Genomic DNA, 12,476 nt, shown 5'->3' on the forward strand with positions numbered 1-12,476 from the left:
CCGCGATCGTGGCAAGGAGAGGCAGAACGGGGTGATGCCTATGTAAACAAGGCATTTTCCTGTTCTGCCTAGTGACATGACAGGTATCTACTGTCCCCAGTGATCGGGAACAGTGATCTCTGTCATGTTCTAGTGAGCCCATCCCCCCTACAGTTAGAACACGCAGAGGGAACACACTTAACCCCTTGATCGCCCCTAGTGTTGACCCCTTCCCTGCCAGTAACATTTACACAGTAATCGGTGGCTATTTTTAGCTCTGATCGCTGTATAAATGTCAATAGTCCCAAAATAGTGTCAAAAGTGTCCGATGTGTCCGCCGCAATGTTGCAGTCCCGATAAACTTCGCTGATCACCGACATTACTAATAAAAAAAAATAATAATAAAAAATGCCATAAATCTATCCCCTATTTTGTAGACGCGATAACTTTTGCGCAAGCAATCAACATACGCTTATGTTATTGCGATTTTTTTTTACCAAAAATATGTAGATGAATACATATCGGCGTAAACTGAGGAAGAAATACATTTTTTTAATATATTTTTTAGGGCATATTTATTATAGCAAAAAGTAAAAAATATTGATTTTTTTTCAAAATTGTCAGTCTTTTATTTGTTTATAGCGCAAAAAATAAAAAACGCAGAGGTGATCAAATAACACCAAAAGAAAGCTCTATTTGTGGGAAAAAAAGGACATAAATTTTGTTTGGGTGCAGTGCCGCACGACCGCGCAATTGTCAGTTAAAGCGACACAGTGCCGTATTGCAAAAAATGCTCTGGTCATTAAGGGGGCAAATTCTTCCGGGACTGAAGTGGTTAATACATTTTTATTGACTTTTGAAACATACAAACCAGAAAGGAAAAATAATCAACCTCCATTCAGGGCATCCCATAATTAAAGTTTCTGCCGGGCATACACGTAGAAGGAGCAGAGAAACATGATATTTCACTTCCAATAAGTAAAATACATGAAGGAACTAGTAAGTAGTAGAACAATTACCACACCAATCTGTCCATGGTTTCCACATCTTGTCAAAGGACGCCGAAAGTGGATCAAATGGAAAGTGAGCATTCATATCAGTGGCGTAACTAGAACCTTCAGGGCCCCGGTGCAAGAAGCCCTGAAGGACCCCCCGCCAGGGCCCTTTTCTTCAAGCCTGGTGACGGAATACCAAGGCCCGGTCACAAGTACGATGTTTGTGACCCTGGTAGTTCTGGCACGGATCTCAGAAGTTTTTTTATCTTTATTTTATTTTTTTACTATTTGTTTTATTTTTATTTTTTTTACAATATTTATTTTTTATTATTTTTTTTACAATTTTTTAAGAGCCCCATTGGGGGACTTTGGTGAGATATCTGGGGTCTAAACCCATCTCTGATGTTTCACCTTTGAGACAGTGAATGTTTGATTTTCTTCTGAAGCATATTAAACACGGTTTACTATGTTTCATTTATGAATGGGCAGAGTTAGTGAGTTAGTATAGATCACTGATTCTCTATTTCTAAAAGGTTCCATCCTGACAGATCCTCCGGGTACAGGGGGTACCAGGTGAGAGCACGGGGGCCGGGAAAAAGCACAAAGCACAGGGGGGCTGGAGAGCACACAGGGGGGGGGAGCAGCAGAAAGAAGCCACATAGGAGGAGCTGTGGGGATGGCTACATATAAAATAACTGATCTCTCCATCTCCCCCCCGCTTCTCCTCCTTTCCCTCTCGTAGGCATTCAGCAGCTTCAGGAGCAATATGGAGAGATCAGTTCCTCTATATCAGTGCTTCTCAACCTTTTTTCTAGTCAGGGCACCCTTGAAAAGTATTTTTCTCGAGGCACCCCAGCGTAAGGCTTGGTTCACATAACTGTGTGTCATGTTGTCCGTAAAAAAATTGCATGCGTTCCTGACACACAAACATACTGCAAAGTGATCTCAGCATGGATCACAGGAAGGACATTTTCTTGCTGGTATTATGAACAAGCCGTAAAAAAAAACAAAAAAAAAAAAACAGTTTTGATCGTACAGAAATATGGGGTCAGGATTAAAAGAAATGTGCATACATACACAAGCATGTAAACACACATGTACGCACATATAGATACTGTATATAAATACAAACACATACATGCACACACATATCTAAACACACACATACAGTACATGTACACACACACACATATAAACACACATAAATATATAAACACACACACACATATACATGCAGGGCTGCTGTTAGAAATCACGGGGCCCCATACAGGGCCCCCTCGGCCAAAAGTGGCTGAGGTCATAGATTTATCAGTCCCTTTCTCTACAGCCTCAGATGCACAGATGCATGAATAGGAAGCGCTCTGAAGCTTCCTGCTTATTCACCATCTGAAGCATAGTAAACACAGTTTACCATGGTTCAGTGGTGAATGGACACAGGAGTGATTTGTACCGATCGCTCACTATGTTCATTCAGGAAATGAAGGGGACAATAAATGGTATCCCCTGTTTGCCCGCAGCAGCTGCCAGCGGGAGAGGAGGGAAGCCAGCAGCACTGCAGGGGGAAAGGGGCATACAGGGGGGGCCCGGACAGCAGATGGAAGTGGCAAATGTGCTAGAACCAATCACCTTGCAGTGCAGCCGGAGGGAGGGAGGGGAGGAGAAGCTGGCAGCACTCTAGTGGGATCGGAGTCTGCAATAAGACCGTACAGCCGACCCTCCTGCTCAGCAGGTGCCTGTGCCCCCTTTTGAACTGATGGGGCCCGGGTCCAGTACAGGAAGGCTGGCTCTACTGCCTTTTCAGCGGCCCTGCATACATGCACACACACATATAAAAACACACATACATATATAAACACATACATGCACACACACACATACATACAGTATGTCACAAAAGTGAGTACACCCCTCACATTTTTGTAAATATTGTATTATATCTTTTCATGTGACAACACTGAAGAAATGACACTTTGCTACAATGTAAAGTAGTGAGTGTACAGCTTGTATAACAGTGTAAATTTGCTGTCCCCTCAAAATAACTCAACACACAGCCATTAATGTCTAAACTGCTGGCAACAAAAGTGAGTACACCCCTAAGTGAAAATGTCCAAATTGGGCCCAATTAGCCATTTTCCCTCCCCGGGATGATGATGACTCATTTGTGTTACAAGGTCTCAGGTGTGAATGGGGAGCAGGTGTGTTAAATTTTATGTTATCGCTCTCACTCTCTCATACTGGTCACTGGAAGTTCGACATGGTACCTCACGGCAAAGAATTCTCTGAGGATCTGAAAAAAGAATTGTCGCTCTACATAAAGATGGCCTAGGCTATAAGAAGATTGTCAAGACCCTGAAACTGAACTGCAGCACGGAGGCCAAGACCATACGGCGGTTTAACAGGACAGGTTCTACTCAGAGCAGGCCTCACCATGGTCGACCAAAGATGTTGAGTGCACGTGCTCAGCGTCATATCCAGAGGTTGTCTTTGAGAAATAGACGTATGAGTGCTGCCAGCATTGCTGCAGAGGTTGAAGGGGTGGGGGGTTAGCCTGTCAGTGCTCAGACCATACGTCGCACACTGCATCAAATTGGTCTGCATGGCTGTCATCCCAGAAGGAAGCCTCTTCTAAAGATGATCCACAAGAAAGCTGAAGAAATAGTTTGCTGAAGACAAGCAGACTAAAGACATGGGTTACTGGAACCATGTCCTGTGGTCTGATGAGACCAAGATAAACTTATTTGGTTCAGATGGTGTCAAGCGTGTGTGGCGGCAACCAGGTGAGGAGTACAAAGACAAGTGTGTCTTGCCTACAGTCAAGCATTGTGGTGGTGGGAGTGTCATGGTCTGGGGCTGCGTGAGTGCTGCCAGCACTGGGGAGCTACAGTTCATTGGGGGAACCATGAATGCCAACATGTACTGTGACATACTGAAGCAGAGCATGATCCCCTCTCTTCAGAGACTGGGGTGCAGGGCAGTATTCCAACATGATAACAACCCCCAACACAACTACAAGAAGACCACTGCCTTGCTAAAGAAGCTGAGGGTAAATGTGATGGACTGGCCAAGCATGTCTCCAGACCTAAACCCTATTGAGCATCTGTGGGGCATCCTCAAACAGAAGGTGGAGGAGTGCAAGGTCTCTAACATCCACCAGCTCTGTGATGTGGTCATTGGAGGAGGGGAAGAGGACTTCAGTGGCAACCTGTGAAGCTCTGGTGAACTCCATACCCAAGAGGGTTAAGGCAGTGCTGGAAAATAATGGTGGCCACACAAAATATTGACACTTTGGGCCCAATTTGGACATTTTCACTTAGGGGTGTACTCACTTTTGTTTCCAGCGGTTTAGACAATAATGGCTGTGTGTTGAGTTATTTTGAGGGGACAGAAAATTTACACTGTTATACAAGCTGTACACTCACTACAATACAATAAAACACAATACATACATTTTTTTTGGTAAAATATAAAAGATGATGTTAATATTTGATGAGTAAATGGATACCAAACATGTCACAGTTTAAAATTGCTCACACCTGTGCAACGGCAACAAACGGCGCAAATTTTACTATCCATAATCAACGTTTAAAAGCCTTTACAAGTTACCACTTTATATTTACAGAGGAGGTCTAGTACTAGAATTACTGCCCATGATCTGATGTTCCTGGTGATACCTCGCATGTGTGGCAGGGGGCAGGGTTGCTTTAACCTCTTCATGACCAGGCCATTTTTTGCGATACGGCACTGCATTACTGTTAACTGACAATTGCGCGGTCGTGCGACGCTGTACCCAAATAAAATTTTTTCCCACAAATAGAGCTTTCTTTTGGTGGTACTTGATCACCTCTGTGGTTTTTATTTTTTGCACTATAAACAAAAAAAGAGCAACGATTTTGAAAAAAAAAACAATATTTTTTTACTTTCTGCTATAAAACATATCCAATAAAAATATGTAAAAAATCTAATTTCTTCATCAGTTTAGACCAAATTGTATTCTGCTACATATTTTTTTTTTACTAGTAATGGCAGGGATCAGTGATTTTGAGGGGGACTACGACATTGCGGTGCACAAATCTGACACTTATGCAGCGTAGTGGTTAAATATGTTACAGCTTTGTTAGTCATTGTAGTATATATGACCTTCTCAGCCATAAACTCTTTCTTTTTGGTAGTTCTAGGCATGTGACAGGTGGACTTTGGTATGGCAGTTGCACATCTTTACTACACTATTGTCCTTTGTAGCCTCTATCTCGCTATAATGTTTTTTTTTCTTATAATCCTAGGCGTGTGACGGGTGGATTTGGTTCAGAAGAGGTTGCTGTGCTGCACAGAAAAGATCCATGAAGTTTCCAGATTTCTTTTTTCTACTTCTGTTGCATCGTTCATGTAAGTAGCACTTGGAACAATACTGATCTTTGGGTATTTCCAGGGCCACATTCACTATAGGCTTTAGGGACTGAGATCATTTTTTATTATGTGTACAATATCCGTATTTAAAAAAATAACAATTGTAGCAAAACTGCAGACAAATACTGTAACTAAATATGCATTTGGAATTCATGTACGCTTCCTGTTTTACTTGATTTGTAATAGTGTTTACCCAATTTTGTGATTAACATACATTTTCAACATTGTAAAGATAGACGGGTGCAGCTCTTGATTAAATTTTATCCAACTACGGACCACAAAATGTAATATGTTGCAGCTTACCAATGAGGTGGCTGCATTTGTTTTATATTTCCTGCTTTTTTCTCTTTGGGGTTAATTTACTAAGGTCAAAAAAACTGTCCATTTTGCAAGTGCATTTGCTCCAGAGCTTAGTAAATGAGGTAAGGCTTCACTTTGCAATGAATACCCAATCACGTGCAAAGAAAATTTAAAAAAAATGCATTTTTGCTTGGACATGATTGAATGATGGAAGTCAGCAGAGCTTCTGCTCATTTACTAAGCTCTGAAGCAACTGCACTGGTAGAGTGCAAATGCACTTTGCAAACTGCACAGTCTATTTGCCTTTAGTAAATCAACCCCCTTATCTTCACCTGGTAATCCTGCAAATCACACACAGGAGATTTACTAAAACTGGAGAGTGCAAAATCTGGTGCAGCTATGCAAAGAACCGGCGATCAGCTTACAGGTTTTATTGCCAAAGCTTAATGGAACATTAAGCTGTACCAGATTCTGTGTGTTCCGATTTTAGTAAATCAACCCCGCAGAAGCTTTGTTCACACAGGTGGAAGGGGGCAGCGAATCAAGTAGCATGACAAAATCATCATTGCTTCAGGCTTCCGGCTACTGCAGTCATGAGCTGAAAAAAAAAATCCAACCACCAGATCTGAGTACTAGTTACCTTCAATATACAGTAAAACATCAGATTGCGAGTAATGCGGTTTACAAATGATTTGCATTCCGAGCTGTTTTTTTAAAAGTTCCTGACTCGGTTTGTGAACGTTGTCTCGCAAGACAAGCGGGATTCAAGCCTCTGGGGTGTGCAGTACCGCAAAGGTGGGGGGTGGGGGCACTGGAGACACTCGGAAACACTCGGAGCCACTCAGAGGCGCTTGGAGACACTCGGAAATACTCCGTTCCCAAATGTGTCTCTGAGCCTTTCCGAGTGACTCCGGCGCCCCCTCACCTCTGGCCACATGCAGTACTGTATAGACAAACAGTGGCTGTGGATCAAATTATCTGAGTTTCCATTGATTCCTATGGGGAGACTCGCTTTGATATGCGAGTGCTTTGGTTTACAAGCATTCTTCTGGAACGGATTATGCTCGTAATCCAAGGTACTACTGCATGACATTTTTGTTCATGGGTTTAGTTGTGCTTTAAAGTGTTACTCCAGACAAAAATGAAAAAAAGCATCCATTTACAGTGCAATACAATACAAAAAAAAACCTCAATACAAGCATAAACAAATATCATCTATGTTCATATCTGTAGACTAGAGATGTATTACTGTATTCGTCTTGCTTCCTGAGCCGAGCTGCTATTGAAATAACTGATCCCCAAGCATTGATGGTGCCCAGAAGCTTTGCCTCTTCCTAGGTTGGCCACGTGATCCCCTCACTATGCATGGGCTGTTATTGTCCCTGAGCAGAGCATTCTCAGAGCTTAGGCACATTTACAGCACATACGCAGTGAGGGGAGCATGCAGCCAACTGCCCAGAGTCAGTAAGAGGGAGCGTCCGCCCTGGAAAGTGACCACATACAACTCCTGGCAAAAATGATGGAATCACCAGTCCCTGAGGATGTTCCTTCAGTTGTTTATTGTTGTAGAAAAAAAGCAGATCACAGACATGGCCAAAAACTAAAGGCATTTCAAATGGCAACTTTCTGGCTTTAAGAAACACTAAAAGAAATCAAGAAAAATAATTGTGGTGGCCGGTAACAGTTAGATTTATAGAACAAGCACAGGGAATAAATTATGGAATCACTCAACTCTGAGGAAAAAATTATGGAATCATGAAAAACAAACAAACAAAATAACACTCCAACACATCACTAGTACTTTGTTGCACCACCTCTGGCTTTTATAACTGCTTGCAGTCTCTGAGGCATTGACTTAATGAGTGATAATCAGTACTCTTCATCAATCTGGCTCCAGCCTTCTCTGATTGCTGTTGCCAAATCATCTTTGCAGGTTGGCGCCTTGTCATGGACCATTCTCTTTAACTTCCATCACAGATTTTCAATTGGATTGAGATCTGGACTGTTTGCAGGCCATGGCATTGACCTTATGTGTCTTTCTTCAAGGAATTTTTTCACAGTTTTTGCTCTATGGCAAGATGCATTATCATCTTGATAAATGATTTCATCATCCCCAAACATCCTTTCAATAGATGGGATAAGAAAAGTGTCTAAATTTCAATGTAAACCTGTGCATTTATTGAAGATTTAATGACAGCCATCCCCCCAGTGCCTTTACCTGACATGCAGCCCCATATTATAATTGACTGTGGAAATTTGCATATTTTCTTCAGACAGTCGTCTGCATAAATCTCATTGGAACGGCACCAAACAAAAGTTCCAGCATCATCACCTTGCCCAATGCAGATTCGAGATTCATCACTGAATATGACTTTCATCCAATCATCCACAGTCCACGATTGCCTTTCCTTAGCCCATTGTAACCTTGTTTTTTTGTGTTTAGGTGTTAGAGATGGCTTTCTTTTAGATTTTCTGTATGTAAATCCCATTTCCTTCAGGCTCGGTTCACACGGGGGCGACTTGTCAGGCGACCTAGCCGCCTGACAAGTCGCCTCCCGTTCTGTACAATGGAACCGTTCTAATCGGAGCGACGCAAGAAAGGTTCCTGTACTACTTTGGGGGCGACTTGCATAGACTTCTATACAGAAGTCGTCTTGCAAGTCGCCCCGGCAGTCGTGTGCAGGTTGCCTCGGTGAGGCGACCTGCAAGTCGTGCCGCCTCTGGTGTGAACCGAGGCTTAGGTGGTTTCTTACAGTTTCGTCACAGATGTTGACTCCAGTTTCCTCCCATTTGTTCCTCATTTGTTTTGTTGTACATTTTCTGTTTTCAAGGCATATTGCTTTAAGTTTTCTGTCTTGACGCTTTGATGTCTTCCTTGGTTTACCAGTATGCTTGCCTTTAACCACCTTCCCATGTTGTTTGTATTTGGTCCATGTTTTAGACACAGCCGACTGTGAACAACCAAAATCTTTTGCAACACTGCGTGATGATTTACCCTCTTTACCTACATACTAACAAGCAGATTTAATCTGATGCAGGTGTTAGTGTTTGTAATGAAAATTTACAGGGTGATTCCATAATTTTTTCCTCAGAATTGAGTGATTCCATAATTTATTCCCTGTGCTTGTTCTATAAATCTAACTGTTACTGGCCACCACAATTATTTTTCTTGATTTCTTTTAGTGTTTCTTAAAGCCAGAAAGTTGCCATTTGAAATGCCTTTAGTTTTTGGCCATGTCTGTGATCTGCTTTTTTTCTACAGCAATAAACAACTGAAGGAACATCCTCAGGGACTGGTGATTACATCATTTTTGCCAGGGGTTGTATAATACAAACAAACAAAGTTATTGAATATGCAATTTTTATTAAATGGAGATAAAAGTGTGCCAAAGGGATATATTAGGTAGCATTTAGGCTGTTGGGTAGCAGATGCCTTTCCATCTATTTTAAGCAGTTAATCTTCCTGGATCAGCTGTACAGTTTATTTGGTCTGCTTACTAGCAGAGGTTTTTGTATTAGAAGAACAGCTCAACTAAATTACAAATTGGCTTGAGGTTTCACTTTAATAAAGGCAGCATGAGTGTGTGCAATGCATGCTGAACCTTTTATCAGCAAAGCCCAGCATTGGTTCTACACTTGTAGGTAAGTACCTAAAATGTAATTTGTGTGTTGTGTAGCACTGTAGTCTTATGCCCCGTACACACGGTCGGACATTGATCGGACATTCCGACAACAAAATCCTAGGATTTTTTCTGACTGACGTTGGCTCAAACTTGTCTTGCATACACACGGTCACACAAAGTTGTCGGAAAATCCGATCATTCTGAACGCGGTGACATAAAACACGTACGTCAGGACTATAAACGGGGCAGTAGCCAAAAGCTTTCATCTCTTTATTTATTCTGAGCATGCGTGGCACTTTGTGCGTCAGATTTGTGTACACACGATCGGAAATTCCGACAACGGATTTTGTTGTCGGAAAATTTTATAGCCTGCTCTCAAACTTTGTGTGTCGGAAAATCTGATGGAAAATGTGTGATGGAGCCCACACGCGGTCGGAATTTCCGACAACAAGGTCCTATCACACATTTTCCATCGGAAAATCCGACCGTGTGTGCGGGGCATTAAACAGGGGCTACCAGTAAATTTATCTGTGCTAAGTGGTAACTAACTTGGCTAAATTTGTAGTCTTCGGGGGTTATTTACTAAAGGAAAATCCACTTTGCACTGAAAGTGCACTTGGAAGTAAAGTCGCTGTAGATCCGAGGGGGACATGCAAGGAAAATAAAAAACAGCTTTTTAGCTTGCACATGATTGGATAATAAAATCAGCAGAGCTTCCCCTCATTTCATATCTACCCCTTCGATTTAGAGCAACTGCACTTCCAAGTGCACTTTCTGTGCAATTTCAAGTGCACTTGCAGTGCAAAGTGGATTTGCCTTTCGTAAATAATCCCCCATGCGATCATTTGAATTTTCTCCTAAGCCTGGTTTAATTGTGGCTCCTCCGTTCTGTCAATAGGTGGCACTGTTGCCTTTGACATAAGCATGACGAGCTGCAGTGAGACTGAGTTATGAATTTACATATGTCTTTCAGCCTATCAGTAGGAATTTCAGGCCACTGAACATGCTAAGAGAGAGTATACAGTCAGCAGGGGCGTAACTACCACCATAGCGACCCATGCGGGCGCTATGGGGCCCGCAGCCGAGTGGGGCCCGGTGAGGATAAGAGCACCTCCAGCACAGTCTCCCAGCCAGGGGAAGAGAGAGGAAAGGAAGAGGCGAGCTGTCCGTATCAGCAGAGAGCTGAATTGCCCAATGTAAGAGCTTTCATTAGAACTTCCAGTGTTCCCGGGGCTCACGTCACATAGCTCCACCTTTTGGCCCGGTGCCTTTGATAGACAGAACGCCGATCCAATGCGGGACATGTGACGTCATCAAAGGCGTCGGGCCAAGAGGTGGGGCTATGTGACGATGAGCCCCGGGAAGACAGGAAATTCAAATGAAAGCTATTACAGCGGGCAATCCCGCTCTCTGCTGATCCGGGTGGCTTGCCTCTTCCTCTGCATAGGTGGGGCTGTATGGGGCACAGGCAGACCAGGCTGTATTGGGCACAGGTCATGCTGTATGGGGCACAGGTCACGCTGTATTGGGCACAGGTCACGCTGTATTGGGCACAGGTCACGCTGCATTGGGCACAGGTCATGCTGTATGTGGCACAGGTCACGCTGCATTGACACTAGGGCAGCTGTGGGAGGGGGCCCCATACAACATTTTGCTATGGGGCCCTGCTATTTCTAGTTACCCCCTGACAGTCAGGTCCATAAATATTGGGACATCGACACAATTCTAATCTTTTTGGCTTCATACACCACCACAATGGATTTGAAATGAAACGAACAAGATGTGCTTTAACTGCAGACTTTCAGCTTTAATTTGAGGGTATTTACATCCAAATCAGGTGAACGGTGTAGGAATTACAACAGTTTGTATATGTGCCTCCCACTTTTTAAGGGGCCAAAAGTAATGGGACAGATTAACAATCATCCATCAAACTTTCACTTTTTAATACTTGGTTGCAAATCCTTTGCAGTCAATTACAGCCTCAAGTCTGGAACGCATAGATATCACCAGACGCTGGGTTTCATCCCTGGTGATGCTCTGCCAGGCCTCTACTGCAACTGTCTTCAGTTCTTGCTTGTTCTTGGGGCATTTTTCCTTCAGTTTTGTCTTCAGCAAGTGAAATGCATGCTCAATCGGATTCAGGTCAGGTGATTGACTTGGCCATTGCATAACATTCCACTTCTTTCCCTTAAAAAACTCTTTGGTTGCTTTCGCAGTATGCTTCGGGTCATTGTCCATCTGCACTGTGAAACGCCGTCCAATGAGTTCTGAAGCATTTTGCTGAATATGAGCAGATAATATTGCCCGAAACACTTCAGAATTCACCCTGCTGCTTTTGTCAGCAGTCACATCATCAATAAATACAAGAGAACCAGTTCCATTGGCAGTCATACATGCCCACGCCATGACACTACCACCACCATGCTTCACTGATGAGATGGTATGCTTTGGATCATGAGCAGTTCCTTTCCTTCTCCATACTCTTCTCTTACTATCACTCTGGTACAAGTTGATCTTGGTCTCATCTGTCCATAGGATGTTGTTCCAGAACTGTGAAGGCTTTTTTAGATGTTGTTTGGCAAACTCTAATCTGGCCTTCCTGTTTTTGAGGCTCACCAATGGTTTACATCTTGTGGTGAACCCTCTGTATTTACTCTGGTGAAGTATTCTCTTGATTGTTGACTTTGACACACATACACCTACCTCCTGGAGAGTGTTCTTGATCTGGCCAACTGTTGTGAAGGGTGTTTTCTTCACCAGGGAAAGAATTCTTCGGTCATCCACCACAGTTGTTTTCCATGGTCTTCCAGGTCTTTTGGTGTTGCTGAGCTCACCAATGCGTTCTTTCTTTTTAAGGATGTTCCAGACAGTTGATTTGGCCACATCTAATGTTTTTGCTATCTCTCTGATGGGTTTGTTTTGTTTTTTCAGCCTAATGATGGCTTGCTTCACTGATATTGACAGCTCTTTGCATCTCATATTGAGAGTTGACAGCAACAGATTACAAATGCAAATAGCACACTTGAAATGAACTCTGGACCTTTTATCTGCTCCTTGTAAATGGGATAATGAGGGAATAACACACACCTGGCCATGGAACAGCTGAGCAGCCAATTGTCCCATTACTTTTGGTCCCTTAAAAAGTGGGAGGCACATATACAAACTGTTGTAATTC

At 42.9% G+C, this 12,476-nt stretch overlaps 1 protein-coding gene across 4 annotated transcripts in view; it reads left to right on the forward strand.

Moving 5' to 3' along the window:
* Window positions 1–12,476, forward strand: part of LOC141148556 (uncharacterized) — a 75,589-nt gene that overhangs the window by 15,444 nt on the left and 47,669 nt on the right. For 3 of the 4 annotated variants that reach the window (XM_073636107.1, XM_073636110.1, XM_073636109.1), the window contains exon 1: window positions 5,228–5,357. In XM_073636107.1, the coding sequence (XP_073492208.1) occupies window positions 5,312–5,357 (46 nt within the window). In that variant the 5' untranslated portion in view covers window positions 5,228–5,311. Of the gene's footprint in view, window positions 1–5,227; window positions 5,358–12,476 lie in introns of those variants that run through there. The other variant, XM_073636108.1, reaches the window with a different exon arrangement.

The sequence above is a fragment of the Aquarana catesbeiana genome, linkage group LG06 (genome assembly GCF_042186555.1).
Source record: "Aquarana catesbeiana isolate 2022-GZ linkage group LG06, ASM4218655v1, whole genome shotgun sequence".
Classification (NCBI taxonomy): Eukaryota; Metazoa; Chordata; class Amphibia; order Anura; family Ranidae; genus Aquarana; species Aquarana catesbeiana.